The sequence below is a fragment of the Aspergillus fijiensis genome (genome assembly GCF_003184825.1).
Source record: "Aspergillus fijiensis CBS 313.89 unplaced genomic scaffold BO72scaffold_7, whole genome shotgun sequence".
Classification (NCBI taxonomy): Eukaryota; Fungi; Ascomycota; class Eurotiomycetes; order Eurotiales; family Aspergillaceae; genus Aspergillus; species Aspergillus fijiensis.
This window is the reverse complement of record NW_024468983.1, coordinates 199,884-227,102: the sequence shown is the minus strand read 5'-3', so window position 1 is coordinate 227,102 and position 27,219 is coordinate 199,884. Positions and strand designations below refer to the sequence as shown.

General features: G+C 55.5%; 13 protein-coding genes across 13 annotated transcripts; 7 read left to right on the top strand and 6 right to left on the bottom strand.

Annotated features, from left to right (window-relative positions):
- Positions 1-59: 59 nt before the first annotated feature.
- On the bottom strand, positions 60-549 carry BO72DRAFT_455835 (RBP protein; the record flags this gene model as incomplete). Its single annotated transcript, XM_040946250.1, has 2 exons — positions 60-319; positions 405-549. The coding sequence occupies 2 exons, from the start codon at positions 547-549 to the stop codon at positions 60-62; spliced, it is 405 nt and encodes a 134-aa protein (XP_040804855.1).
- A 1,404-nt stretch (positions 550-1,953) lies between these two features.
- Positions 1,954-4,001, top strand: BO72DRAFT_474943 (terpenoid synthase; the record flags this gene model as incomplete). The annotated part of the gene is made up of 6 exons (XM_040947303.1): positions 1,954-1,976; positions 2,029-2,128; positions 2,183-2,532; positions 2,596-2,766; positions 2,819-3,109; positions 3,164-4,001. 6 exons carry the CDS (start codon positions 1,954-1,956, stop codon positions 3,999-4,001), a joined length of 1,773 nt encoding a protein of 590 aa, XP_040804854.1.
- A 165-nt stretch (positions 4,002-4,166) lies between these two features.
- BO72DRAFT_421878 (phytoene desaturase family protein) lies at positions 4,167-6,094 on the bottom strand (the record flags this gene model as incomplete). The annotated part of the gene is made up of 4 exons (XM_040942788.1): positions 6,050-6,094; positions 5,873-5,994; positions 5,284-5,820; positions 4,167-5,162 (listed from the first exon to the last, which is right to left on the bottom strand). Exons 1-4 carry the CDS (start codon positions 6,081-6,083, stop codon positions 4,167-4,169), a joined length of 1,689 nt encoding a protein of 562 aa, XP_040804853.1. The 5' UTR covers positions 6,084-6,094.
- Positions 6,095-6,171: 77 nt separating this feature from the next.
- On the bottom strand, positions 6,172-7,178 carry BO72DRAFT_483477 (glutathione S-transferase family protein). The gene is made up of 2 exons (XM_040947805.1): positions 6,992-7,178; positions 6,172-6,933 (listed from the first exon to the last, which is right to left on the bottom strand). Exons 1-2 carry the CDS (start codon positions 7,139-7,141, stop codon positions 6,379-6,381), a joined length of 705 nt encoding a protein of 234 aa, XP_040804852.1. The 5' UTR covers positions 7,142-7,178; the 3' UTR covers positions 6,172-6,378.
- A 1,994-nt stretch (positions 7,179-9,172) lies between these two features.
- Positions 9,173-9,724, top strand: BO72DRAFT_492829 (uncharacterized protein; the record flags this gene model as incomplete). The annotated part of the gene is made up of 3 exons (XM_040948329.1): positions 9,173-9,225; positions 9,305-9,492; positions 9,630-9,724. 3 exons carry the CDS (start codon positions 9,173-9,175, stop codon positions 9,722-9,724), a joined length of 336 nt encoding a protein of 111 aa, XP_040804851.1.
- A 426-nt stretch (positions 9,725-10,150) lies between these two features.
- BO72DRAFT_492828 (uncharacterized protein) lies at positions 10,151-11,024 on the top strand (the record flags this gene model as incomplete). Its single annotated transcript, XM_040948328.1, has 5 exons — positions 10,151-10,225; positions 10,293-10,309; positions 10,365-10,416; positions 10,557-10,688; positions 10,839-11,024. The coding sequence occupies 5 exons, from the start codon at positions 10,151-10,153 to the stop codon at positions 11,022-11,024; spliced, it is 462 nt and encodes a 153-aa protein (XP_040804850.1).
- A 344-nt stretch (positions 11,025-11,368) lies between these two features.
- BO72DRAFT_261878 (CaiB/BaiF CoA transferase family protein) lies at positions 11,369-13,173 on the top strand. The gene is made up of 2 exons (XM_040940130.1): positions 11,369-11,449; positions 11,563-13,173. The coding sequence occupies exon 2, from the start codon at positions 11,825-11,827 to the stop codon at positions 13,094-13,096; it is 1,272 nt and encodes a 423-aa protein (XP_040804849.1). The 5' UTR covers positions 11,369-11,449; positions 11,563-11,824; the 3' UTR covers positions 13,097-13,173.
- A 252-nt stretch (positions 13,174-13,425) lies between these two features.
- BO72DRAFT_421868 (Zn(II)2Cys6 transcription factor) lies at positions 13,426-15,844 on the top strand (the record flags this gene model as incomplete). Its single annotated transcript, XM_040942787.1, has 7 exons — positions 13,426-13,595; positions 13,655-14,476; positions 14,542-14,608; positions 14,661-14,850; positions 14,897-15,077; positions 15,127-15,285; positions 15,331-15,844. The coding sequence occupies 7 exons, from the start codon at positions 13,426-13,428 to the stop codon at positions 15,842-15,844; spliced, it is 2,103 nt and encodes a 700-aa protein (XP_040804848.1).
- Positions 15,845-16,081: 237 nt separating this feature from the next.
- BO72DRAFT_524798 (NAD(P)-binding protein) lies at positions 16,082-17,560 on the top strand. The gene is made up of 4 exons (XM_040949908.1): positions 16,082-16,177; positions 16,245-16,483; positions 16,541-16,818; positions 16,890-17,560. Exons 1-4 carry the CDS (start codon positions 16,120-16,122, stop codon positions 17,191-17,193), a joined length of 879 nt encoding a protein of 292 aa, XP_040804847.1. The 5' UTR covers positions 16,082-16,119; the 3' UTR covers positions 17,194-17,560.
- BO72DRAFT_396939 (SDR family oxidoreductase) lies at positions 17,201-18,812 on the bottom strand. The gene is made up of 2 exons (XM_040942051.1): positions 18,162-18,812; positions 17,201-18,095 (listed from the first exon to the last, which is right to left on the bottom strand). Exons 1-2 carry the CDS (start codon positions 18,573-18,575, stop codon positions 17,307-17,309), a joined length of 1,203 nt encoding a protein of 400 aa, XP_040804846.1. The 5' UTR covers positions 18,576-18,812; the 3' UTR covers positions 17,201-17,306.
- Positions 18,813-20,678: 1,866 nt separating this feature from the next.
- On the top strand, positions 20,679-22,002 carry BO72DRAFT_444846 (threonine aldolase family protein). The gene is made up of 2 exons (XM_040943914.1): positions 20,679-21,887; positions 21,968-22,002. Exon 1 carries the CDS (start codon positions 20,772-20,774, stop codon positions 21,846-21,848), a length of 1,077 nt encoding a protein of 358 aa, XP_040804845.1. The 5' UTR covers positions 20,679-20,771; the 3' UTR covers positions 21,849-21,887; positions 21,968-22,002.
- Positions 22,003-23,328: 1,326 nt separating this feature from the next.
- On the bottom strand, positions 23,329-25,609 carry BO72DRAFT_261792 (Metallo-dependent hydrolase). The gene has a single exon (XM_040940129.1). It carries the CDS (start codon positions 25,209-25,211, stop codon positions 23,538-23,540), a length of 1,674 nt encoding a protein of 557 aa, XP_040804844.1. The 5' UTR covers positions 25,212-25,609; the 3' UTR covers positions 23,329-23,537.
- Positions 25,610-25,652: 43 nt separating this feature from the next.
- Positions 25,653-26,885, bottom strand: BO72DRAFT_370376 (kinase-like protein; the record flags this gene model as incomplete). The annotated part of the gene is made up of 1 exon (XM_040940964.1): positions 25,653-26,885. One exon carries the CDS (start codon positions 26,883-26,885, stop codon positions 25,653-25,655), a length of 1,233 nt encoding a protein of 410 aa, XP_040804843.1.
- Between the last annotated feature and the right edge of the window lie 334 nt (positions 26,886-27,219).

The following is a 27,219-nucleotide window of genomic DNA, read 5'->3' as shown; positions in this document are numbered from 1 at the left end:
ATAGAGTCCATCAATTTAGCCAGTCTTCTAAGAACAGAGCCATGATTATCAACTCAGCATCACCGGGGCCAGGATAGAGCTGGAATCCACATGAACAAGCCATCATGGACAAGCCCACAGCCGGAGCAAGTGATCTCATGCCCAGGACTATCAGCCTTAGGTCCGTGCACCAGTACGTCCAACATGAACGCCTTGCCGTGGATGCCGGCATACAGAGCATTGTGGACGAGGTCGTCGAGGCCGCAGTGCTTGCCGCAGCCGGAGCAGACGGCACGCTCTCGCATCATGCTGTTGCCACGCAGAGTGAGGAGGGATTTGTCTTGATGTGATGCAGTTTGAGTTCCCAAGCTGAGGAGCGGATCTTGAATTGATGGCGCTAAAGAAAGTGATAAGTGGGGACGTACCCTTCACGTCGAGCATCTCTGCGATATGCTTTCTTTCCGCATCGGAGAGGATCCAGTGGTAGCCCTTCTCGCCTGCGGGCAATTGGAGGATCTCGGATGGGGGTGGAGTGTCGATGGGAACTTGGTGGACGGGGAGGGAATGCATTCTGCCTGGGTTGCTGTTAGAGGATTTCCTAGTGTAGACTGTTCTCGGTGTCTAGATCAGGCAATAGCAAATTTGCTGGATGGGTTCCTTCTGTTAAAACCTGATCGATTGTTGGGAATCGTCGCCCAGATATATGTGTCACCTTGTAAGCAATCAACGCCATCAACTGGGACTAGCCGCCGGCGCATGAAACCCTGCCTACGAGGAATACTATGGAAGCAAGGGCCTGTAGTCAATACGCATGAGACCTTTCGCATTCTATGCTATACATATTCTTCTGGTCGTCAAGTGCACAGTCCCATTTCGTGTTACATTGCGATCGTCCGCACAAACCCGATTCGGGGGTCAAGTCAGCATGACAGGTGCAACAGGCTTGGCATCATCTCTGCACAATCCACTATGACAATACCCGCAGGAAATTTGTATGTCATTATTTCATGGCCCGAACCACCAAGGCTCTAATCTTGAGCCAGGTGCCAGCTCACTGATGCAGGTATTACCCACCACAGCCTGCTAGCATCGTGCATAAATGGCGCAATGACTGACTCCACTATAATCGCCAACAAGTCACAAAAGATACTGGATGGACCATGAGCGACTGAGTGAATGACAGACGCGGGTGACCAACACGAGCAAGAGGTGTTGGTTCCGTCAGGCAAACATGAGACCATTGAGTCGAGCATGGTATCAACTAACGATAATACTCCATCATGGCAGCCAAGACACGACAATCCAAGATTCAGTTTATCCCGCGTCCACCTCCTTTGCCACTGCCCTAAACCCGAGCAACGGAATCCGGCGTCGCAGGTTTTAAGCTACGTGCTCAGAATAAGTATCAAGTATCTCGGCATCCACCTGGAAGTAACGGCGTGCCGGTACATTCGGCCACCCAGTCAGCGCCTTGGCTGGACCGACCACGGATCTCTCTGACAGTCTGACTTGACCTACCTTGAACCTTGAACCTTGAACCTTGAAGAGAGTGGGGAATCCCTCCTGCTCCCACATCAACAAGCTCTGAGCCATGCTAACGAGACTCCACATCGCACGCTTCTTCCCCGGATTCTCACTCTTACTTTCCCAGACCAAGACCAGAGATTCGCTTCCCGGATTTCGAGCGATTGCGCTTGGTTCTGCTGACCGAAATCCGTAGATTTCAAGATTGGGTGATAGCCACTCCCGCCGGCGTACCCGCAAGCAGGCAGCGCGAGTCAGGGCACGGGCACTAATAACGGGCACGGTCTTACCCGGCGTCCAGCCCCAATCCTTGCCGCATGGATGCGACCTTGCATCACCGCACATCAATGACGCCAACAATTCACTGTCACACTTGTCACCGCCTACCGCCTTGTATTTATGGGATCAACACCACTGCCTCTGCTGTAAAGGACCAGCTACACGATCATCATGGGGGCTCAGTATCTGTTATTGTGAGTGTCGGTCTTACCATTAGACAATACCGCTAACGCGTATATGAACCAGCCACTGCACCTACACCATCCCGGTCGCAGCCCTACTAACGATATTCTACTACCCGTTCTTTACACGGAGAGACATCTGCAAGATCGCATTTCTGAATATTGTACCCCCACCCTCTGCCCCCTTTGCCTTCAAAACGAAACCTGATGGATGATAGCTAGCGGTAATGGCCACAATACCATGGGACTCCTACCTGATCCGCCACGGGATCTGGTCCTACCCCCCGGACGCCACCTTCAACCGAACCTTCTACGACATCCCGCTGGAGGAAGTTGCCTTCTTCGTCCTGCAGACCTCCATCACGGGCTTGGTGTACTGCATCTGCTCCAAAGCGTGGGTGCTGCCCATGTACCTGCCCGTGCAGCCGGTGCGGCGGGCACGGGATCTGGGGGGAGTGGGGATGGTCGCGTCGTTTGCGATCGGGATGATTTGTTTTGTATCAGCGGGAGGAGGGACGTATTTTGGGTTGATTCTGATTTGGGCTTTGCCGGTTGTTTTTCTTCAATGGTGGGTGGCTTCCTCTGCTCCTGCAGGCAGGCATCGATCATAGTGAGGGCTAACGCTGGTCAGGATGCTGGTCGCCCCATTCATCCTCAGTCTTCCGTGGAAAGTGACCACCCTTCCAATCGTCCTTCCGACCGTGTACTTGTGGGTCGCAGATCGCAGCGCCATGGCCGCGGGGGTGTGGTCGATTGCACCCGCAACGCAATTGGGGGTTCATGTTTTCGGGCTGGAGATTGAGTATTCCCCCTCATCATTTCCATTGTCGATGTGTAAGCTAAGAAACCCGCAGGGAAATGCTCTTCTTCCTCGTGACGAACGTGATGATCGTATTCGGCCTGGTTGGGTTCGACTACGCCTGCGCGATGGCCGACTACACCACCATCTGCACAGGTGTTGCGCCGGGCACGACGCGCGATGCGGTGAAGGACGTCCTGCAGGCGATGATCCACCCCCCGGCCATTCACGCCTCAGTGATCACCGACCTCCAGCAGGCGGTCGCACGGCTGCACGAGAAGAGCCAGAGCATGTTCGTGGGGAGTGCACTGTTCCAGGGCCCGGTGCGGGTGGATTTGATCTACGTGTACGCCTCCCCTTACCCATTGCCCCCGCAGTGAACACCATTAACAGAAACAAGATACTCCTTCTGCCGCGTGATCGACGATCTCATCGACGAAGCCGAAGACGCGGGGGAAGCACAGTTCTGGATCGCAGAGTGCCAGCGGTGTCTGGACGCGCGGATCCGCCCGAAGGAACAGGCACGCTGGGCGAGCCCTAAGCCCCCGTACGATCAAACCAAGCAGGCCCTCCTGCACCGCGCAATAGCTACCTTGCCGCTCTCCCGAATGACCACGCAACCCCTCTACGACCTCCTCAAGGGTTTCGGAATGGACCTTGCGTTCACCGCTCAGTCCACAGAAAAGTCCACGGAAAAGGACAGGGTCATCTCCCCAATAGCAACAGAACACGACCTCGACCGCTACGCGACCTACGTCGCCAGCACGGTCGCCGAGCTCGTCCTCGACCTCCTCCACCACCACTACAACCAATCCCAGCTCTACAACCACATCGCAATGGCCCGCGCCGGCCGCGAGATGGGCAAGGCGCTGCAGTGTGTCAACATCGCGCGGGACATCCACCGCGACGCGGCCATCGGGCGCGTCTACATCCCGACGACCTGGTTGGCCGAGGCCGGGCTCACCCCGGCGGATATCCTGGTGAATCCCCGGTCGCCGGCGGCGTACGCGATGCAGGCGAGGCTGCTGGACAAGGCGGAGGGGCTGTACGGTAAGGCGAGGGGGGCGATTGAAGAGTTGCCGGCCGGGATACGAGGGCCGGTGCGCACGACGGTGGAGAGCTATATGGAGATTGGGCGGTATCTGCGGGAACGGCGGGGGGAGAGTCTGCGGACGGCGCGGAAGATGCGCTTGCCGGTGGGGAGGAGGCTGCGGGTGGCGTGGCTGGGGATGTTGTAGTGGCGTGCAGCTAGGGGCAAAGGCCGGGTCATGAACAAACTTGTTTAGACGTTAATTCTTTTAGCGAGATCTGTTGTATGAAAGTTACTATGCTGGCTTCGACGCGTACTAGATTATCTCCCATACACAAGCACAAATCCCAACACCAGAACTGATAAATCCCCCTCAAACAAACCTAAACCACAACCAAACCGGCGGCCACCCCACCCCCAAAACCAATCCCCCCAACAACAACACCGCCACCACCACCACCACCACCACCATCAAACCCAAACCCCGGGCGACCCCCCCATCCCACCCCCACCCCCTCCCCCCCTCAAAGTCCCCAATAATCTCCTGAGATACAATCCGACTCCCCGCCAAACAAACCGGCACCCCCGTCCCAGGATGCGTACTGGCCCCCACAAAAAACAGCCCCCGAATATCAGGATGGCGCACCTTAGGCCGGAAGCCCAACACATTAAAGAACGAATGCGACAGACCCAGGATCGCGCCGCGGTCGAGGTTGTATTTCTCGCGCCAGGTCAGCGGGGTCTCTAGGCGTTCGTGCACGAGATGGGCGCGTAGGTCGGGCACGCCGGTTCGTTGCGCTAGCGTTGTCAGGATGGTTTCGCGGAGCTGGGCCACGACGGTGTCCCAGTATTCCGGGCGGGATTTTCGGGTGGCCGTGTGTGGGGGGGCGGACGGGGAGGGGTCCAGGTTGCCGACGGGGACGAGGACGACGACGGCGTCGCAGCCGGGCGGGGCGGCCATCGGGTCGACCCGGCTGGGGACGTGGAGGTAGAAGCTTGGGTGGGCGGGGAGGTGCTTTTCGTGGAAGATCGCGTCGAAGCTTTCTTTGTATTCTGCTGCTAAAAAGACGTTGTGTGATTCCAGGGGGGGGAGGGTTGTGTTGAAGGACCAGAAGAAGCTGATGCTGCTGCACGAGGTTTCGCGGTGGGTCAGGGAGGCGGAGTAGGCGGTTGGTGGGAGGAGGTGGTTGTAGGCGTAGATCAGGTCGGCGTTGATGATGACCGTATCCGCGGTGAGGGTCTCGCCGGTCGTGAGTTGGACGCCGGTGGCGGTCTTTTGGTCGGCGGAGAGGGTGATGTGCGAGACGGGCGTGTTGAGACGGTAGGTCGCTCCGTGGCGGGTCGAGATGGCGTGGATTGCGTCGAGGACCTTTGCTCTGTTAGTATTTGCACGGAAGTGGATGAGGGGAGTTAGGGCTGGCGAGCCAGGTTAGTAGGTAGGTAGATTATTGAGGAAGGAAGGTGGTAGGGGTACTAGTAGGCATACTCACCCGTCGAAACCCACCCCGCGGATACCACACCCCATACACGAACTCGGCGTACTGCAGCAGCGAATACGTCCCGGGCGCCTCGAACGGATTCATCCCCAGGTACATGCTCGCGAACGTGAGCGCCTGCCGCAACCGCTCCGACTTGAGGTAATGCGCTGCCCGCGCGTACACGCTCGTGAACGGATGCAGTCGGAACGTGTTGCGGATCATCCCCGACTTCACGATGCTCCACACGTGTGGGTAGTTCGAGTACAGCACATGCTGTCGCGAGAGGTTGTAGTGTCGTCCGGCCTCCACCAGGAACTGCAGGAACCGCTCCCAGCCCGATCGGCCTTCGTGCGCCTCAACCACGGATTGCATGGCTGCCATGTCGGTGGACATGTCGAGGGGCGGGGATGCGTCGGCGTAGTAGATGCGGTAGTTCGGGTTGCATTTCAGCAGCTCGACCCCCTCGGCGGCCATGGTCGTGTCGAGGGCGGCGAAGACTTCTTCGAAGTATTCGGGCATGAGCAGGAGGGAGGGGCCGCGATCGAAGCGCTGTACGATTTCATTAGTGGTCGTTTGATTGAGGGCAGGTTGGGAAACGAACGTAGCCATTCTCCTCGATCAACGAGCATCGTCCCCCGACGGCGTCGTTCTTCTCGACCACCGTCACTTGGTACCCTCGTTTCGCCAGACGGGCGGCGGTCGCTATTCCGCCGGCGCCTGCACCTACATGATGTTAAAGAAGAAATGTAATACAAATGGGAGAGAAATGGTAGCCTACCGACGATAATCACGCTGGGTGGTTTGGACTTCATTTTGCGGAAACTCTGCCCTGTGTTACTCACCACCCGACCGACGACAATTGTTTATACATTTTCTTATCATATGCAAGATAAATAGCACCGACCACCGCCGACGCAACTGAGGTCATCAATGAAGTAATGCATATTTAGCGGGCTGCACGATAAGGTTACATCACGGAGCAACCGGGAACCTCCAGACTGACTTTCCCGGTTCTGCCGAACCTTGATCCTACACACAAATACCCCAATCCTGCAGTGCACACTACAACCGACTCCCCTCCTGGCGTCGCACCCCATCCCGCACCCCCTATTTCTGACCATATCTCCGCACCGTGCGCGTCGCCACCTTCTCCTCATCATAGATCGCCTTGACGCTCGGGTGCGCGATCGTCGCCTCCGCCCACCGCTTGAAGTTCGGCGTCTCCTTCTCCAGCGTCTGCACCAGGTCCGCGGGGAACAGCCCGTACTCGGGCTTGGCCAGGGAGAACAGGCGCAGCAGGAACGAGCCCAGCAGCACCTCGGCGAAGGTGAGCTTCTCGCTGCCCTCGAAGTAGGGGCCCTGGCCGGCGGTGTGGGCGGGGTAGATCAGCGGCTCGATCTCCTTCTTCACGGCGGCGACGAAGGCGTCGCTGGAGGCCTGGCGGTCGGCGTCGCTGGCGCGCAGGGTGGCGTGGTACAGGCTCGAGACCTTGTTGGCCCAGGTGTCGACGAAGAAGGTGGTGCGGGCGCGTTTGAGAGCCCCCTCGGGGGTGTTGGAGGGGGGCAGGATGTGGGAGGGGTAGGCGTCGACGAGGAACTGGGCGATGATGGCGGATTCAAGGATGATGGTGCCGTCGTAGGAGAGGGCGGGGACGAGACCGCGCTTGAAGGGTGTTAGTGAGGGGATTCGGGGGATAGTGTAAGGAAGGAAGCGGTCGTACCGGGTTGACTTCAAGATACCATGGTTCACGCGGGGTGTCCAGGTCGATGGTCACCTCCTCGTAGTCGATGCCCAGCTCGATGAGGGCGATGTGCGCCCGGTGAGCCCAGGGGCAGAGGCGGTTGGTGTAGAGGGTGATCTTGGGGGACATTTTCCTGAGTTTGTGAATGTTTTGGCGATGGTGTTTGTTGAGGGGAAGAAAGGTGGAAAGTTGAGGGGTTGCGGGGAGAATTAATAACCGCGGAATGACGCCAGTCCACGCCAAGTGGGGGGCGGATCGCGTAATTCCACGGCTCCGTCTATTATTAATTCGGCAGTTGAGGCCGACCCCGGATATTAGAAATCAACTTGTTCTATACAGAGTGTATACTTGGAAATGTGTGATTTCTTCATATTGTTCTTCTATAAAATAGTCATGGCTGTCACAATTTCAGAACACCTTGCGAGCTGTTCGCTTGGGATTGACTAGTTGTCCCTTGGGAGTCTGTATTTTGACCCTCTCAAAGACTCAATGGCGCGGGCGCGAATGAACCAACAGACCAGGGCAATGAAGCCTGCGTTTTCTCTCGAGTCTTAGAGATCGGGGACATGCAAAGCGCAGGTCCTGTTTCTGACTGGAGCGTCTTCTATCGACCCATTCCTCCCGCGATGATGTAGTGTGTTCTTCCCGGACGCGTCTGAGCGCGAAATAAAGACTCGACAAGCCCATAGCGAGCGCCAAGCACAGAGTTGTTGACCTGCTTGGCACATATGCGGTTATACGATGTAGCAATAGAGGATGTTGAGGTTTTATGAACGTAATTTCATGCTGCAAGTCAGCACAATCTCAAGCGTGACTTGAGCTTTCTCTTTTTAAGAAGCGTTCTGCTCTCAGGTGGTGCACTGTTAGGTTTTAGGGCTCGTTTCTCGCGGAAATCGGATTGAAATCTTCTATATATGAACGCTTACCCGTTCTTTGGACACTTCCAAGAATCGGAACTCGACGCCCATATTGAGAAAACAGTGCCGAAAACCGATCCTTCTTGTGGACTGCCTTGTGGAGTGAGGTTCACCCTTTGTCAGCCTGTGACAGATCTGCGTGCGGCCTCCGAAATGTTTATAAGTAGAATTTTCGCTTTACGCTGGGGTCTACGTGGACTGAACTCGCATTTCGTAGATGATCAAAGCGGAGGATTTGCTCCACTATTTCTTTCGGGCCGTCCTTGTCCTCGCCGGGGGAGACAGTGGATGTAAATGGCCCATTTCTTCAAGGCGTTAATCCTCGAATCCTCCAAACGCCTGCGAGACACAAGGCTTACAGACTCGCAGTCAGCCTTGCGAATAGCTCGCCACGGCCTTCTATCAACATCAAGGGAAATTGATAGACCAGTGGCTGTGAGCAGTAGGATCTGATTCGTTGTGACTGGGATTTGTGTGTCGCAAGTGACAGGGGGATTCTGCAGTAGTGCCAGTGACAGTTTCCCTAGCCACTTTCAAGGGCGCGTAAACTACCGTACCTTCATTCCCCCGCCGTTCGCCGCCAACCACGTCAGCGCCCCGCAAGCCGGGATCTTTTTGTTCGGAAACAAAAATGTTGTCTCCACCTGCAGAGGCGCATCACATTTTCCATACCAAAGGACTGGACGGACTTGAAGGCCCTCTCCTCGCGCTTTGGATAAATCTGGACGCTTGAATCGCGGTTTTTCCCGGTCTACGCGCCCAAATCACCTCGCACCGCCGCGAGCTTCACGCCCTCTCCTCGTAATAATGCCTACCATGACTTACAACTTGCTGTGTCCAGAGACAATAGAGTATCTTCCTTTTACTTTTCCCGCTGTGTCTGCGGCAAGGCTGACCCGTAGAGCCTTGTAGGCCCCTATAGCTGCGGCACCGATGTTGCTGCGGCGGCTATCCTCTACCCATTTTATCCATTTTATCTTGCAATGAAACCCCATAAATCTAAGAAGCTATAATCTGAGCATTTGTTCTCCATTTGTCGCGAAAGCCATCCCTGTGCACAAATTTGTCTACCCTGCTATCCTCGCAAGACTCCTTTCCTTTTCAATGTCGTCCATAACACAACCGTCTGTTCCCTGTCAATCAGTTTCATACCATCCGAGCCGTGCGTTTCTCGCCAGTCCGGAAAAGACCAACATATATGTGTTTGACGCAGACACCATCAACAAGCAACCGGTTGTCTTCAATGACAGCCATTTATTCGACGACATATCACCACAACACCAAAGCCGCGTTTCCGTATAGTGTAAACCACTCTCCCATGAGTTTGATCTTAGAAAAAACTTCCCTCTTTTCTACCTCTCTAATCTTTGATCAGATCTATTTCCTCTCCGATTGCTATTAGACCCCTCGCCATCACCGAATCCACGTTTCAGGTCCTGCTTGATGTATATAAGATTGATCCAGCCTTTCTCGATCTGGCGCATCTCTTTGGAGGCAGGCCCACAAGCGCTGATGCGGGCCGCGGGGTAATGCGCATCCGGCCACGACTGGACGGATGCATCGGTGCGTTTGTCCCCTATCTGGCCTCAGGCTTGCCTATCTAACATTATCCACTATCCTCTCCACCCCCAACTTCCTGCACCATGCAGCTAACCCTGACTATGGTGGCCAAGACACGCATTACCCACTCACCTACCCAGAGTATGCGCCAAAGAAAGCCAATTTCCCGGGATGGGTACCCCGCCACGTCGCCGTCTTCCAGCGCCTAGACCTGACCAACTCCGAGAACCTGTAGATCGTGCTGAATATACACTCCAATTCACTGTTACAGCAATCGATGGAGCAGTTTGTGGCAACCCATGCCGCACACTACGACTGCCTGACGGATTGGTGCATGCTGCCTCGGATGATTCTGGCTGCGTATGTCAGGAATTGGAGACCGTACATCGCCCATCTTGGGGAGGAAATTATGAACGCGGTACGAGACTCCAGCGTCCTTATACACTTCACTCTTCGCCCTCCTGCATGTACTTGATACACGTGATTTACGAACCCCCTTTCTTTCTTTCTTTCTTTCTCCCTCTCTCCCTTTCTTTCTGTCTTTCTCTATCGCTTTCTCTCCCTCACTCTGCTTTTCGCGCTTCTCTTTGCCTCGTGCCAGCGAGATTCCCTGGGAAGGTAATGAGAACACGAATTGTAACGCCGTGCTAGTGTCTTGCATATGGAGGTACAGCGCAAGCTCGTGCATATGCTACCTCTGTACGACGATGATGACGAAGAGATCCAGCGTCGCTCTGTTCGTGATCCCCATAACATCGGCTGTAAAGTCGCTTCCCTGGCTGTACGGCTCACGTTGCAGACAGTCCAGAAGCTTAGCCATGTGGGTCGGTTGCTGCATCGTGAATTTTCAGTTATGAGGCCGATCTGACGGCTAGCCTCCACCGGGCGCGATTCTTGGAGGATGAGCTGCAAGAAATTGCAAATTCGGTACGTAGAGAAGAGAATAAAGGGCACCGTCTGATCCACCCACCAACCAAGATCTCAACAAGTTTCCGCTCTTCCCCTATCCAACAATCTGTCGACCGAACCATTAACCATCAGGTTTGATGCTCTTATGGCATGCACAGCTCTCCGTCGCCGTGAATTTCAAGGTGCATAGACAGATGCTCAAGCTGGGCACCGAGTCATTCGACGATAGCTCAACAGTGAAAGCCATGACGCTAGTCGCGCTGATCTATCTCCCTGCGAGCTTTGTGTCTGTGAGTCTTCCAGCTCATTTTCCGGACCCTTGTAGCCCCTTCCTCTTTCCCTTTCTCTGCTATCTACGTCTCTCTATATCCCTTGAGACGACCTGAGAGTTGCACTGTCCTTCTCGTTATTGAACATTAGTTTAACTGATCAAGCCCTAGTCAATTCTCGGGATGAACCTTTTCGACTTCGATGGCGGATGCCAGGGCGGCTTTACCATCTCCAAGCAGTTCTGGATCTTTGTCGTCCTAGCGGTGCCGCTGACCCTCCTCATACTAGCCTCCTGGTATGTGATTACCCGGCGGACTCGCAAAGCCCGCGAACGGAAGACGGAAGAAGAGGGGTAAATTTGGGCACATTGACGAGAGAAGACTGGAGCTGGATGGTGTGTTGTTTCTTACTTGATTGTTTGTATTGCCTTGGTGATAGAGCTTTGGGTGCGCTTATCTGAAGCATATGCATGCCCGTGTGGCGATTTGGTATATATAGATGCCATACTAAATCTCCCCTCATAGAGAAAGGTGCAGTGCATTACCGTTCGGGTCTCCACTTATCGCCGAGGCTTTTCACTTTGACTTCAAACATGACCTCTGATTCATGCGAGCATAATCTATGCTGGCTTCATCCCATGGATGTTGTACCTAAAGAAGCTGTTGGGGTTCCAGGTGGAAGAAGTCAGCTGGTCATGAACTTAGTTATCTCTGCCATCTCGATCATATTCGCCATCGCTTCCTATGGAAATTATGTTCCAAACTGGGGCAATATATATGTGGTACGATTCTGATGCACGGCATAACACTTTCCACTAATCCTATTCGCTCCCTTCGGTTCAATACCTCAAATGTTATTTGCCTTACTATTGTTAGTACTTGCTGATGAACATAGGCCTCGAACGCCTGTTTCAACTGATGTGAAAAATGAGGGCCTCCGATCTAAAAAAAAACATGGAAGGTGTAGATCGGAAACAAATGCGGGGTCACTGCCTCAGGCAGCCGCCCCCATATAGCCGATATACCAAATATGCTCTCCGCTCTACCGATCGGCCATGTTGACCGAGGTCTCGGTTGTCTTATATCAAAATCAATGAGGGTCTCTCTCCCTTCCTTTTTGGACCTATTCCTTTTCTAGATCCGAAATCGACGACAACATGCCCCCTTTCCAGAACACGTCACGTACACTCCGTACCCTCCGGACCCTCCGCACACACCAGCCGCTGAGCGTCCGCCACCTCACCACCCCCTCCTCGCGCCAACCCGGCCCCCTCACCGGCATCACCATCGTCAGCCTCGAACAAGCCATCGCAGCCCCCTTCTGCACGCGCCAGCTAGCCGATCTCGGGGCGCGGGTGATCAAAGTTGAACGACCAGGCGTCGGCGACTTCGCCCGCGACTACGATACGCGCGTCAATGGACTGGCCTCGCACTTTGTCTGGACCAACCGGTCCAAGGAGAGCCTGGCGCTCGACTTGAAGGAGCCGCGCGACCACCGGGTCCTGATGCAGCTGCTGCGCAAAGCCGACGTGCTCGTGCAGAACCTCGCCCCGGGCGCCAGCGGACGCCTGGGGCTGTCGTACCCCGACCTCAAAAGCACCCACCCCTCCCTCATCGTGTGCAACATCTCCGGCTACGGGTCAAACGGGCCCTACCGTGACAAGAAGGCGTACGATCTGCTCATCCAGAGCGAGGCCGGCATGCTCTCCGTGACGGGGACCGCTGCCGGCGAACCTGTGAAGGTGGGCATCTCGATCGCCGACATCGCGGCGGGGAGCTACGCCTACTCGAGCATCCTGGCGGCGCTGTACCGCCGCGAGCGGGACCCGGCCCGGCGCGGGGGTGAGCTGGATATCTCGATGCTGGAGGCGATGGTCGAGTGGATGGGGTTTCCCATGTACTACACGTATGGGAATGCGGCTGGTCCGAAGCCGGCCGGGGCATCGCATGCTGCGATCTATCCGTACGGTCCGTTTGAGGCTGGCGATGGGAAGTCGGTGATGCTGGGAATCCAGAACGAGCGCGAGTGGGCCAAGTTCTGTGAGCTGGTGCTCCGGCAGCCTGAGGTGGCACAGGATGATCGGTTCAAAAATAACTCGCTGCGCGTGAAGAATCGCGACGCGCTGCAGCAGATCATCAACGATGCATTCTCGGAATTGTCTGCTGAGCAGGCGGTTGCGCGGCTGGATGCGGCGGCGATTGCCAATGCTCGGGTGAACGATATGCAGGGGGTGTGGGAGCATCCGCAGCTCAAGGCTCGCAATCGGTGGACTTCGGTGGCGACGCCGGCTGGGACGGTGCCCGCACTGGTGCCGCCGGGAATGTCGCTGGATGATAGCGAGGCGTTTGATGTGCGGATGGATGCGGTGCCGGATGTGGGGGAGCATAATGAGGTCATATTGGCGGAGTTGGGGATTGAGCGAGAGTAATTCTGGGTAGTTAGAGGGTGTTCAGTCTCCTCCGTGGATAGCCGCATACCACTGTGAAATCTGAACATAAATATTCTTAGCAATTGAACGAATCTTACTCTACAAAGTCGTCAGATTGGATTGCGATGAAACCTGGATATGAATATTGTATGGCGTTAGACATCGGCAGTCCAGCTTTACACCGAGGAATGCCGCGCCGGCCAACTGACGAGATGCCGACTTCCCCATCTCGGCTGTATGCTTTCTCTTTCCTTCACACTCTTCTCTCTCCTCTCTTCTCTCGCAACCTCTTGTGACACTTATGCCGTAATATTGATTTCCTCGTGCAGATGCCTTCTCAAGATACCTCCGCCCCGCTCAAGCCCCGGACCCGAGCCAAACAGGCGTGTCTCCACTGCAACCGCCGCCGCATCCGCTGCAACGTCCAGGAGACGCGCCCGTGCCACAACTGCATTGTCACAAATGTTCCCTGCGCGCTTGGCGTGTCGAAACGGGGGAAGTGAGTCACATCTTCCATCGTGTTCTGAACAATCTGTGGAACTACTAATTTCCAACAAGGTACCGGCGCAAGAAAACTGTCAGAGACGGTCCCAAGACCGCGACGCCTTTGCATACACCTGCGCCTTCGTCCCACATCCCCAACAAAAAAGTATCCTTGTCACTAGCAAACGACCAGCACAGTCTAGCACGGAGGCATCCTCTCGGCAGTTCTACGGCCCCGCTAATATCCGAGCAAGCAGACTACACCCACCAGACCGTCTTCCTGGGCGAGTCCAGCCCCCTCACCGTCGTTGTTGACGAGGGTCGCCACTCATCACCGAACACATCCACCACCACCACAACCACAACCACCACCATCCCACAAACCCGTCTCTGCTACCCCATACCCGGGCGCGCAAATGTCTCGAGCGCGCGCGACGAAGCCCTCCGCGCCCGCAAGCTGCGAATGGAGCATCACCTTCAAGCCGACGGCGCATTCTCCTTCCCCCCACCAAGTACCTGTGCACTCCTGCTACAAGCGTACTTCAACTGGTTCCACCCGTGCTTCCCCATTCTCGACCGGGCGGATGTGCAGCATTTGTACCTCCGGGGTACCCTCTCGCCCTTGCTGTTGCACGCAATGCTGTTCATCGGTGTGAGTCTCTGCCCCGACGATGCCTTGGCCCGGACGGAATTCGTGGATCGTCACTCGGCCAAGTTCCTATTCTACAGTCGCGCGAAAGCACTCTATGGTGAGGACTGGGAAGGAGACAAGACAGTGAAGCTGCAGACGTTGTTTCTGCTCAGCTTCTGGCGGGGAGGGCCGTCCGAGGAGCGGGATGTCAGGTTCTGGTTGGGGATCGCGATCAGTCTGGCGCAGAAGCGGGGGATGCATGTGATGTGGGTTGTGTTCTTTGGGGCCTCCTTTCTTTTTTGGAGACTGGCTGATGGGTGACTTGACGCAGGGCAAAATTCTCGCTTCGGTCGGCCAAGGAAGAGAGGCTTTGGAAGCGGATTTGGTGGGCGCTTTATGTGAGATCCCTGTTCACACATCTGAGGTGAGATGCTGACCTGCCGTGGATAGACACGCGATCAGCAGAGTGCCGCCGCCCTGGGTCTGCCGCCGCGCATCCGAGACGAGGATTGTGATGTCGCTATGCTTGCGCCGGATGATTTTCGGGAGACCGAGGTGCTGGATGACACGTCTGTGTTCGGGGTGCAACTGGTGGGAGATGTGGAGTATCCGGTGGAAATGGCCAAGCTTGCGAGAATACGTACGTTCTTCGGTTACCCCTACGAATGTGTGTGCTGACAAGGCAGTCCGCACGATTGTTGCAACGCAGTACTCGCCCACGCCAACTTTAGCCAGCCAGGAGACTCGAAAAGACCTGCATCGGCAGCTGATTGAATGGGAATCGAGTATCCCGGCGGAGCTGAGGCAGGATAGTGCGGTGACTCCGCGGGCAAAATTCCTCGCGGGACTGATACATATGACTTACAAGTACGGCTCATTTTCCAAGTGGTCTGCTCTACCCCTAATTCCTACGTAGTAACCTGTATATCCTCCTTTACCGACCACTTTTCCTTCACTCTCCGGAGAAAGGCACGGGGGGAGAGGGTCAGATTGCTGTCGACGCTGCCACGCGAAGCACGAGGATCGTCGAAGACATGCTGTCGCACAACGTCGTGCAGCACGGGCCGACTCATTTGTAAGACCGAATCTCTATCCAGCTCGGATCTTGCTAAGGGACCAGAATCACGCACGTCTTCTCAACATTGTGCATCCACACTCTCCAATTCCGGAGAGAGACAGGGACTGGTCGCCAACTAGCCGAACACCGCGCAAGACTCTGTCTGCTGGGTCTGCAGGAGCTGCAAAAGTCGTGGGACTTGGAGAATTGGGTCCTTGAGCTCTTCTTTCGGTGTCTAGACAATAGCACGGCCCGCACTTTGCGGTTGATGGAGTGCGGCAAGCCTGCAGCCATTACTACACCTGATGAGGACGAGGTTAGTGACAAGAACAGGGGCAATGCGCCATTGGATATGCATCTTGAGGGGAATGTGGCTGTACCACCCGTTCTGCAGGCTGATGCATCATATTCGATCCAACTGTCGTTGAATCTGCCGAACGAGGATGATTTTTTGCAGGACGGGGACGAGTTGTATAATGTCAGCGTCAGCGCGGGCCATACAGATCATATGTGGTCGCCGTCCCACGATTCGACGATTAGTCTGGAAAATCTTGAGTATCTGTATCGATTCCTCTAGATGCATGCCTTGCAGTAATTGAACCAGGTGATGACGGGTTGGTGAAGTGGCTGTTTTCGAATGGCGCGACTCGTGATGTGCTTTGTCGTGCATATCGGCAGTCGTGCCAACGAGGGATGATTTGCAGATGGACGCGATCATCAATTCCCTGAATCGACGCTAGCCTGGATCCGCCCTGCAAATCTTGGAACTACACCTTGCCGGGCTGAATAAAAGGCCTCAGAACCCCGCATCTTCCACACCACGAGTACAATCCGTCTCTATTACTCAACACCATGTTCGGAGACTTCCCCGTCAAAGACAAAATCGTGGTGATCACCGGCGGGGGATCTGGTAAGACGGATTTAGTCTGCATTGACGACACGCTTCTACCAAACTGCAATATCTGACTCAGTGGCAGGCATCGGTCTAGCCGCCGCCCAGCTGACCACCTCCAAAGGCGCCAAGACCATCATCGCGGACCTCAAACTCACCCCTGCAGCTGAAACCTTCGTGAATAGCACACCCACCGCCTCAATCCTCTTCCAACCCTGCGATGTCCGCAACTGGACCGACCTCCAAGCTCTGATCCGTGTCTCCCTGGACAAATGGGGCGATGTGCCCGACGTGTATATCGCCGCCGCGGGCGTTTTCGATCCCGTACGGCTTCCTCCCAGACACTACCCCACACTCCAGCGACTGACAGAGATATAACAGGAATGGTCCAACTTCTGGGACGATACCGAGGATAACGGCTACGCCGCAATGGAGATCAACGCCAACCATCCCATCAAGCTGACTCGTATCGCCATACGCGAGTTGCTGCGCGCCAACAAGAAGGGCGTCGTGTGCTGCGTCTCGTCCCTGGCGGGGATCGCCGCGGCGCCGGCGGCGCCCTTGTATACGGCGGCTAAGCATGCGGTGTGGGGGTTCGTCAAGGCCATGGCACCGTACGAGGCGATGGAGGGGGTCAAGGTCACGGCTGTTTGTCCTGCGTATGTGCACTCTGAGTCAAATGACGGAGGGAAGAATGGGCGGGTTAGAGCGATTGCTAATGCAGAGATAGAGCCGTGCGAACGCCGCTGTTCACGGACCGCCCGGCGGCGATGGAACAGTACTCCCTCGTGGAGAAGGAGCTGCTCGATCCCGCCGATGTCGCAGAGTGTATGGTCCAGTTGATCGAAGCGGGGGAGTACGGAGGGGGCGCGGTGGTGGAGATATGGGCGCGCGGGCCCGAGGGTCGGCGCGTGGTGCCGGAGTGGAACATCGCGCCTAGTCCGTACTTCGCGGCGCATACGCCCGAGGTGACAGAGAAGATCTTTGCGCCGGTGAGAGAGAAATTGGCGAGGGAGAGGGGGGGTGGGCATTAATTAGCCTGTCGCCTATATAACTCGACCCATCCTATCGCCACACTAACACACATACTGTGCCGTTCACACATGATATTCAGTACACCCTCTCCGTATACCACATTAAAACAGAATCACCTCCCAAAATCCGGAATAATCCCCGCAGCCCTATACCGATCAAAAACCGTCCACCACGTGCCGCGCGCATCCCTCTCCTCCGCCGCATCCCCCCAATCCCGATGCATCTTCCCCAGATCCAACGGGCGATCAAAATCGAATCCCTTCATCAAGAACCCAGGCACATGGCTCAGACTCACCCCATCCTCGACCGTCCCATGCCCACCCCTCACCCGATACTCCCTCTCCATCTGCCCCCTCTCAGCCTCATGCCGTTGCAAAAACTCCACCGGATCCCACCCCTCCCCCTCCTCAGGCCCCACCCCCACCAACCCGAAATACTCACACAGAACCGCCCACTTCCCCTCCCACGTCCCCGGCTCTTTCGCATCAGCCACGTTAAAGCTCTCCCCTCCTACCTCCCCCTTTGACTTCAAGGAAAGAAAAATCCCGAATCGGGCAATCACATCCTGCGAACTATCCTGCGCCCTGGCGGTCCAGCTCTTCGGTGTGCCAGGGAACGACACCACCGCGCCCCGGCCGTGGATGTACCGGTACAGACTCAGGGACAGCGCCAGCCACTGCGCCAGACTGTGCTGGTTGTTGTTGGGCACGAAGCCCACCACGATGTCGGGGCGGAGGTCGATGTAGCTCCATTGTTTGGTCGCAGACAGCTCCTGGAGGAGGGCGTGCTGGTGCGTGTAGAAGAGTTGCGTGGCGTGGGGTGAGGGGAGCGCGGGGTGGGTTTCGCGGAGGGGGAGGTGGGAGGCGAAGGGGAAGGACGTGAGAAGGTGCACGCCGTAGGCCTTGCTTTGTTTAGTATTGATATGGGGGGAAGGGGATAGGACTGGGGAAGGGGGGGGGAGGGGTACCTTAACGCCCGTGGGGAGCACGAGCATTCGGAAACTCGGGCATAGGGATTCAATCGCTTGGACTGTGGTGCGGAGCATGTGGATGTTCGAGGAGGTTTCGGTGGCTGGGTCTGGGGCGAAGATGTAGGCGCAGAAGTAGACGGTTGTTACACTCTCTAAACCGGGAACGTGGGATTGCAGGAATGTGGACAGGCTGGCTGGGTCGCTGTGGATGAGGTCCAGGTTGGAGACTAGCTGCAGTTTGTTGGAGGGGGGCCATTGCGAGATTTCTGGTGATAAAGGGCGGTTGGTGAAGGCTGTGACGCGGAAGAAGGTGTCGGAGGATGGGTAGTTGTGTAGGAGCTCGTTGACGAAGGCCCAGCCTATTATGCCGGAGGCGCCGAAGACGAGGGCGTGGTTTGGGGGGGTGGTCATCGTTGTTGGGGGTGGCAGATGGGTTGATGTGGGAGGGACGAGAGTGAAGGGCTGTCAAGGGCTTGGGATTAATAAATGTGAGGAAGGCGGGGTACCTCCTCAGCTGAGAGGGGTTGCATGTCTTGCTTGTTGCGTTGATATAGTTGCACATCCGTGGGTGGATTGACCTCTCAGTGCTCGGTGTCCGATCCACTTCTATAGTAGCGCATGCGCCGGTGCAATTAGCTGAACTACGGGCCAATCAAGAGGATCAATTAAGTACCTCGGTGTTCGGACGGTCATTTCTGATGATGACTGGCAGACCGGGGCTAATGCTGACTTCAATACGTCATGTCCTAACTTCGCAGCAAATCCTCCATACGAATTTAAGATAGACAGCAAACATGTCTACACTGATCGGAGATAATATTAGCAATACTCCATACATTACATGCACTTTTTCCCCCGCAGATCCCGCATCTTACGCCAGGTCAAGCATAATATCACAAGAGAAGGCTATCTCCACTGGAACACTGTGATTCAGACGATCACCACTGACTAGTAGTGTAAAATCTATATACAAGCGCAGGGCGCTTTTCCAGAATACAGCAAAGACCGGAAAGCCCTCTACCAGAAAAGCACATTAGTCTAGTCCAGCTCTAGACCAATCTCTCTCCATCCTCTTCCTTCCGAGCGAGAGACCGATGGAATGATTAGCCAGAACCTTCAGGTTTGAATGTTGGTTTTCCACTAACCCAGTAGCCCATGAGTTGTACACCGGCTCCGCCTCCGCAGCTTTCTTACTTTAATCAGGAGATTGTCAAAATCCAGATGCAGATAGGGGCTTATTCACAGGGTCTGGATTAATATCTATAGCTACATACAACAGCGACTATTTCATATCTTCATTGCCAGAGCATGGTCGGACGATCGCATTCTTCATTCGGCATCGTGTTCAGCATATTTCAGCTCACTTCGCAGGTGAAAACACACCATATCACAACAGAGCACAACTAATGCTTGCACAGAGCATAAGAGGAGCAATGATCAACATACGTTGGGTATGCGGGTGCTGTCAATGAGCCCGAGATCCTGGTGCTCCACACCAACGCGCAAACCGATGATTGCGACACGGCCGTCTTCAAGGCACAGCCAGATTAATCCATCGATCAGGGTTGACTTGTGCTATGGAGGTGATACATCCCTATGCTATGAGGTCTATATCTCAGGCTTGACGGCGGAGCAAAGGGTGATCTCTGTACATAGAAGCACTGGGCGCCATGGAGTACTCCTCTGAAGACTACTCAGGGGGTCATTCTGCTCATCCGCGTCGCTATTTACTAGTCAGCTGCCTGTTCCCCTCACTACGCTGATATCTGTAAAACGAAGGTATTGGCGTGGTGCATGCTACTTGCAAGAAAAGACTAGGACAATCGATAGAGAGAATCCCAACACCATCCTTCCAACCAAGCATGTTTGTTGTCACACATCACTTCGAAGAAGAAAGGCGAATTAGGCTGGCAGTAGCCTCAGCGGCGCTGAAAAAAACCACGCGACTCAAACCACCTAGTCACAAGGCCAACCCTCCAGCTGGCTAGAAAATAAGCAAGTGGGGATTCTCCCACGCAACCCAATCAGCAATGCCCCCCCAAAGCAAGGAATCCAACTCAATTCACCCCTCCCAGGAACCCAGCCCATTGGACCAGCACGATCAGGAACAATCAAGCATTCCAGGATCATCCCGAGTCTCAACGCATGGGCACAACTCCCACAACACACCGGGGTTAACCAAGTTTTCCTCCCCAGGTTCAATTAATAATGTCCCTGATCTCGGACAGGATTGACTCGCACACGAGGAATCCCGTGGAACGGATTATGCAATGGAAACGCCATTTTGGAGCTAAGAATAGTGGACGGACCCGCCTCAAGTGTTACAAATCGAAACATGGTTCTCGGGGGCGAGTGGCCGTTCCCGATCTATTCCCGACACAGCGTTTTTCTGGTGGTGTATTCCCGAGCCCTCATCGGGAATCCGTCGCTCGGGGCCCAGACTTGGCTATGGTTTCGTTTACGTATAAAGAATCCCATCCCCCCCGTTTTCACCGCGTGGTTGATGGTTCAAGGAAATTTCTTTGTTGGATGGTTTTAACGCTTCATATTACGGTTTACCCCATCCCTCCGCTTTCTCTTCACCCGCTGGGATTGTGATCCTGCATCATGATCGTCAAACTTTCCACCCCCTACAGCTTCCTGGATGACTACAGCGAGGGCGCGCACCCGCGCCTGCTGGAGGCGCTGGTCCGGAACAACATGCCCCAGCAGACCGGCTACGGCACGGACGACTACAGCAACGAGGCGCGCCAGCTCCTGCACGCGCAGCTGCACACCACCCCGGACGAGGTCGCCATCCACTTCGTCCCCAGCGGCACATCGGCCAACCTGATCTCGATCGCCAGCTGCCTGCGGCCCTACGAGGCGGTCGTCGCCGTCGACTCCGGCCACATCAGCTGCAAGGAGGCCGGCGCCATCGAGGCGACGGGCCACAAGATCATCGGCGTGCCGCACTGCCGCGGCAAGCTGCTGCCCGACCGGCTCGAGCGCGAGCTCGACCGCAACCAGTTCTTCCCGCACATGGCCAAGCCCCGCCTCGTCTACATCTCCCAGTCCACCGAGCTGGGCACCGTCTACACCCGCCCCGAGCTGCAGGCGCTGTCGGCCGTGTGCCGCCGCCGCGGCCTGCTGATGCTCGTCGACGGCGCGCGGCTGGGCGTGGCGCTGACCGCCACCACCGTCCCGGATGTCCCCACGTTACGGGACATGGTCGACCTGGCGGATATCTTCTGGGTGGGCGGGACGAAGATGGGCGCGCTGCTGGGCGAGGCAGTCGTCGTGCGCCGCGAGATCGCCGAGGGGTTCGAGTTCCACATCAAGCAGCACGGCGCGCTGCTGGCCAAGTCGCGCGTGATCGGGGTCCAGTTCGCCGAGCTGTTCCGCGACCCCGACACCCCCTTGTTCTTCGAGCTGGCGCGCCACGCCAACGAGATGGCCCGCCGCCTGGCCGACAACTTCGTGCAGCTGGGCTTCGCGCTGGCGGCCGAGACGGAGACGAATCAGGTGTTCGTGCACATCCCCGATGACATCCTGCCACTGCTGGAGGAGCGCATCCGGTTCTACGAGTGGGAGAAGGTGGACGGCCACACCGTCGTGCGGATTGTGACCTCGTGGGCGACGGACGAGACGCAGGTCGAGAAGCTGAATCAGTGGGTGCGGCAGGTGCGGCAGGTGCGGGCTTGATGGCTGGCTGTTGGGCCCCGGGGTGCGCGTAACGAATGTCTAAAATAGAGAGTAATAATGTTAATGAGTCATGACCGTCAATTTTCGTTTTCGTGGTGTGGAGCTGGAGTTGATCTTACGATCGATGCTTGATGGATTCAAGTGGGGAGGAGAGTTGGAGATGAAGTTGAGTGGAGTTGCCCCGACTGAAGAGCCGAATTATTCCCGATCAAGGCGGTGAAGCCCGACTTATCCGACCGGCCATATCCCGTGCCTGCCCTAGCCCTCTTCTCAATTCGGAAACCTGACCAGGCAGTGCGGTAGAGTAGATCAGCTGCATATACTTCTATGTACACCGTTCGTGAAGGTGCCGCAAATCAGTTGAGACTACGGAGTACATGACATCTACCTGAAAAACACGATGTTGATAGACGGCCTGGACCGTTTCTCATCAGTCGAGGTCCAAATATATATACTTTCCACTGGAGTCATAGGTTCAGCGTCGGGAACCCCCATCATCCTGACTGACCATTCGTAGTGGTCAGTTCATAGTGATATGCTCTCTACTCCAATTCACTCGTCCATCATGACCACAGTCAGCAAAAAGAAATTTGCACGCCCATTGAGCTTGGACCCCGACAGAACTACAACCGGCCGGGCAAGCAGTAGCACACAACGCTCTGTTATGGTCAGATAACCGAATTGGTAGGTCGATAGAAGAAACAACCCCTCACGTTACACCGATTGTACCTATTGATCCCTTATCAAACGAATGCTGTGCACCAAGATTGCAGGGCTTCGATGTATCACGATATAGGTAAGCCACCCAGGATACGCACTATGGGAATTGTTGCGCCGACTCCACGAAAACATGACAATTGTGACTGATGATTAAAGTATAGGTGTAGATGGCCGCCTCGACTACAGTCGGGGCACCGTCTACACCCGCGCCGATTCACCTCTCGTGAACGCTGGAAATTGGGCAGTCGATTCCTTCCCGAGTCACAAATGGCGGAGACGAGTGTCAACCCGACCAAATGGGCGTGTAGATCCACAACACCACTGATGTACAAAGATCGTAGACCTGAGAATTGCGCCAAGAGGAGAGCAAGGAAAGCATCTGTAGTTCTATGGCGCAATCTTCACATCCAAGCATGCCGGACGTCTGTCGGATTCTTGACCGCATTGGTGTTGATATCGGAATGGACGAGAGAGGAGATGGGAAGGGAACAACGTCCCAATAGATCGCGTTGGGGATTTCGATCCATGCCATACTCTGAATTCGGTCACGTGTGAATAGAGAGCCCAGCTTCCTTTGTTCAATGACTCGGCGTGAAACGATGCTCTTGGCATCCTACGGCAACATGGCCTGCCATATTGGCTGTTGCCATCATCAGAGCTCCTACATCTTTGAAAGAACCCCAGACATGATTAAGAAGACAAGGGGAAGGCGCGACGAGAGTCACGTGGCTTCTTGCCTCAAGGCCTCCAACAGGTCTAGATTAAGGAGAAGGACGTCCTGACCGGGCAGAGAATCATGGCTATGATGTAGATGTCGGGATATTGCCACTTTGCCATGGTTCAGCATAGCTACATACCAGTGAAACATGTATTTATCATGGATTGCCTGTTGGAGATCAAGATGGAGCATACATTGATGCCTAAGGCACCGATGGTCATCGGTTTGTACCTCATCGATTGATGCCTTGTCTACTCTTCGATCCCATCCTCAAGTTCACCTGCGAACTCCCTGACTATCCACTGACACCAATCTTCAAATACAGTCCGCCATTCCTCCAGCCGTGCGGCTTTGATTCCCTCAGTCACCCTCCCCCCAACTCCATCCAACCACGCCGTCTCGTCCTCATCCTTAAAAGCAGCCCACCGAACACTATCCTCCGCCATCTTCGCCAGGCCCCCAAGTCCCGTGTTATCAAATGCAAGCAACACTTGATAAAAGTCATAGCTAAGCCCATTCCCCCCATGGCCTAGGATTGCGGGATCATCGTTGTTCAACGAGACCGCCACCCCGCGCGCCTGCAGCGCCGGCATCGGATGCGTGAGGATATTCGCCGTGAGACGCAAGACCTCGTGCGAGATGGGACACATCTCGATCAGGATCTTCTGATTCTTCACCATTTCGATCAGCACGGGGTGCTTATACAGCGAGAACGCGTGGCCGATGCGACGAGACTTGAGCAGGATTGCGTCAACTAGGTTCGTGTCGGTGGCGTCGCCATCCCCCAAGCACTCGCCAGCGTGAAAGAAGAACGGTATTTGGAGGTTGCGTTGGGCGCATTCTTGCTGGAACCACTCACAGAGCGGGAGGAGCTCGACCAACGGGCGACCGAGATCCTCTTGGCCGACGAAGTCGAAGCCGGCGATCACCGCGGGATAAGCGGCCTTGCTGGAGAGACAGTCTTGCATGGATGCGCGCAGAAGGTCGTCTGGTAAGCTGCGGATGGCGGTCCAGATGAGGCGGGCGCCCCAGAAACCGGAGCCGTCCGCGGAGGAGCAGTACCGCTGCAGCTCCTGGGCGAAGCATTCGAGGAAGTAGTGGGTGTCGGGTTCAGGGGTGTCCGACTCCGTCCGGTGGAACGGGCGCGGTACGAGACGCAGTTCGACGTACTTGATCCCGTCGGAATGTAGCTGCTGCAGGAGCCGGGGGACACAGCGACGGAAGATGGGTTCCGAGTAGAAGAGTCCAGCGATGCCGCGGAAGCAAGAGGCAAATTTCTTCCAGATGTCGACGATGCCCCGGTGATGGTGGTACAGGGCTTCGTCCTCGGTGATGGTCATCTGGGAGATGGCCCAGGATTTGAATCCCGACACCCCGCTGGGATGGGTGCGAGCGACTTCAGCGATAGGAATGAGCTCGTTTGGAGAGTAATCGGCTTCCCAAATGGATGCAGTGGCTTCAGCGACCATCCGGCTTGGACGGTAGTGGAATGCAAAGGCTGGCGGGTTCGTTGAAGCGCCAAGCATCAGTGACGCGGGACTGGACATCCAGAATCCAGGGATCTGCAGCGCCTGGTCGAGCATCCAGTCGATGTCAATCATCGCCTCCATGTGGGCGTGCAGCAGACAGCCCTTGGGCATAGCGGACACGATTCTCCACATCGAGGTTTTGTGCATCCGATCGCGCGAGATAGCGAATGACATGCCAGGAAACACGACGGGGTGCTTGGCCTCACTGTGACTTCCCTCAGGGGTTGTCCAGAAGATCTCTGACTCTCGCTGACGGATGCGGGCGACGATCTCCGCGGCCTTCTGCGCCGTGGTAGACATGTTTGTCTTGAAGGCATGGTCATGGCGGATGGCTTTCTCTTGATCCAGCAGAGCAGACCGTTCTTGGAAGTGACGTTGGAGTTTTGTCTGCGTCATTTTGGGCTGAGAGGTGGTAGACGAGAGATGAAGAAACAATGGAGGGGAAGTTCAGAGGCTGTGTAGATAAGCGGGGTGTTGATCAGAATGAAATGTCGCTAATTGCCTCTTCTGGTGAATTAGCAGAATCTCACGGGAAGAGGTGGGGATTAACCGTTATCGTAACAAATGCGGCAAATGACGTTGTCATACTTGGCATGGTCGAGCAGATCATGCTTGTCGCAACAATTATTATCTCGGTCATTCTTCCAGTCGAGCGACTCATAACTTCCGTACCTTCGACCTTCTCCAGAAACCGGGAGTGTAGCCGTCCGACTGATGTACGGCACAACGACTTATCAGGTTTCTGAACTGTGACGAGGGACCCTTCCACAGACGCCATACAGCAGACAAGGTTATTGACCAGCAATCAACCTCCACACCATCATAAAGTGGCACATCTCAGGTCGCACACTGTTGATTCCGCTTATACTCAGGCAAAGCCCATCTCACCATCCACTCTGACTCCAGCACCTCGTCGACGGTCAACCGCTCCTCCGGCCGAAAAGCCAGCATCCGCCGCATTAAATCCAGAAGCGCAGTCTTCTCATCCTCGCCGATCTCGTCTCCCACCTTTCGTCTCCATTTCTGAACACCCACCTCAAATGACTCCTGGAGCGCAGGCCATCGATTTCCCTTGTAGGATTCCGTAGGACAACCATCCGCCTCGAAGAAACTCGACCGTCCCTTCCAACGCCGCCACCAATCTGCAGGCATAGGCTCCAGCACATCAATTTGCTGGGCCGTAATCTCATCCTCAGGTACGATATCAGTGCTGAAAATGGCCTTCATACCGACGATCTCCCAGATTGCGGTAGACAGACTCCAAATGTCCGAAGGGTAGCCAAGTGGACTCTGTGGTTCGAACTTGGCTTCTGGCGCCCGGAACGCGGGTGGCGTATGGCAGTCTTGCCCAAGACGTACTTCTGAAGCCGGGGCGAATGCTTCGCCAAGGTCAGTGAGGAGGGGCTGGGCATCGGATATAGAGAAGTGCTCTGCGTATTTGCCTAGGAACAGCGGAATGAATGCTTTGGCTGGGGTGGACGAACCTCCATGAACATAGCCTTGTGAGTGTGTATATGCAACAGCCAGCGTAAGCCCATACGCCAAAGCTCGCGCAACATCGAGGGGGAAAAGACGGCTGAAGGAGATCTCGCGCAGATTGCATCGAGCAGGGGTTACCGTGTAGCACGTGTGGTTTCCATTGGGGCCTTGCACTTCGAACTCATCTAGAAGCACAGGCACTAAGCCACGTCCGGGATGCACAGCTGCTGATGGTGGGAGGGAAGCGGATAAAGCCTTGAGGACAGCAGTCTCACTCGAAAGCGAGTCTGTGGCGTTGACCTTGAGGGCAACATATCGCTTCAGATGGGTGTCTAGAGCAAGCCAAACAGTCGAATAGCCCCCATATCCAAGTTTGTCGGCAATGTGATATCGGTCATGTAAGAGGTCGCCAACCATGATGGGATGATATCCCCCAGGCTGGTAGTTTTCGAGTTTCTCCACACCTTTGATCCACTTGTACTCGATGCGATGGATCCCGGCCACTGTGGAGCCTGCGCGTGAGAAAAACCCCGGTTGGAGGATTCGATGCCATTGGATCCGAGAAACTGAGATTGGAATTTGAGGTGGCATGCATATTGGCAGCAGTGATGCGGGCAAATTCAAGCAGCGTAACATAATGTGTCGGGGTGATCAAAGATAACTATGGCCGAGGATACTCCAACACTCCAACAACGGCTGCGGAAAACACCCCAATGCAGGGTGTTTGCACTGTTTGCTTGATTGGTCCTCGGTGTGGTCACGTGGTATTTCTGCCTCAGAAACGAGGTGCTGACGGAGCACGGAACAGTTTCTTCCGATACAAATGCAGTTGCCTCAGGCAGGAAATTTACCACCTTGCGAGTCAGGATGATATCAGTTCCAGTCCACAACCTAATTCTCAACGGCTACCGAGTCAAGCGCAATT

Excerpts from the sequence above, each read along its gene's own strand:
- BO72DRAFT_483477 (XM_040947805.1), bottom strand. The coding sequence starts at position 7,141 with ATGTCCCCCAAGATCACCCTCTACACCAACCGCCTCTGCCCCTGGGCT. Across the intron at positions 6,934-6,991 it reads GGTATCTTGAAGTCAACCCG|CGCGGTCTCGTCCCCGCCCT; the intron begins GTACGACCGCTT and ends ACACCCTTCAAG.
- BO72DRAFT_261878 (XM_040940130.1), top strand. The coding sequence starts at position 11,825 with ATGCCCCCTTTCCAGAACACGTCACGTACACTCCGTACCCTCCGGACC.
- BO72DRAFT_524798 (XM_040949908.1), top strand. The coding sequence starts at position 16,120 with ATGTTCGGAGACTTCCCCGTCAAAGACAAAATCGTGGTGATCACCGGC. Across the intron at positions 16,484-16,540 it reads CCGCGGGCGTTTTCGATCCC|GAATGGTCCAACTTCTGGGA; the intron begins GTACGGCTTCCT and ends GAGATATAACAG. Across the intron at positions 16,819-16,889 it reads GTCACGGCTGTTTGTCCTGC|AGCCGTGCGAACGCCGCTGT; the intron begins GTATGTGCACTC and ends ATGCAGAGATAG.
- BO72DRAFT_396939 (XM_040942051.1), bottom strand. The coding sequence starts at position 18,575 with ATGACCACCCCCCCAAACCACGCCCTCGTCTTCGGCGCCTCCGGCATA. Across the intron at positions 18,096-18,161 it reads TGCTCCCCACGGGCGTTAAG|GCCTACGGCGTGCACCTTCT; the intron begins GTACCCCTCCCC and ends AAACAAAGCAAG.
- BO72DRAFT_444846 (XM_040943914.1), top strand. The coding sequence starts at position 20,772 with ATGATCGTCAAACTTTCCACCCCCTACAGCTTCCTGGATGACTACAGC.
- BO72DRAFT_261792 (XM_040940129.1), bottom strand. The coding sequence starts at position 25,211 with ATGACGCAGACAAAACTCCAACGTCACTTCCAAGAACGGTCTGCTCTG.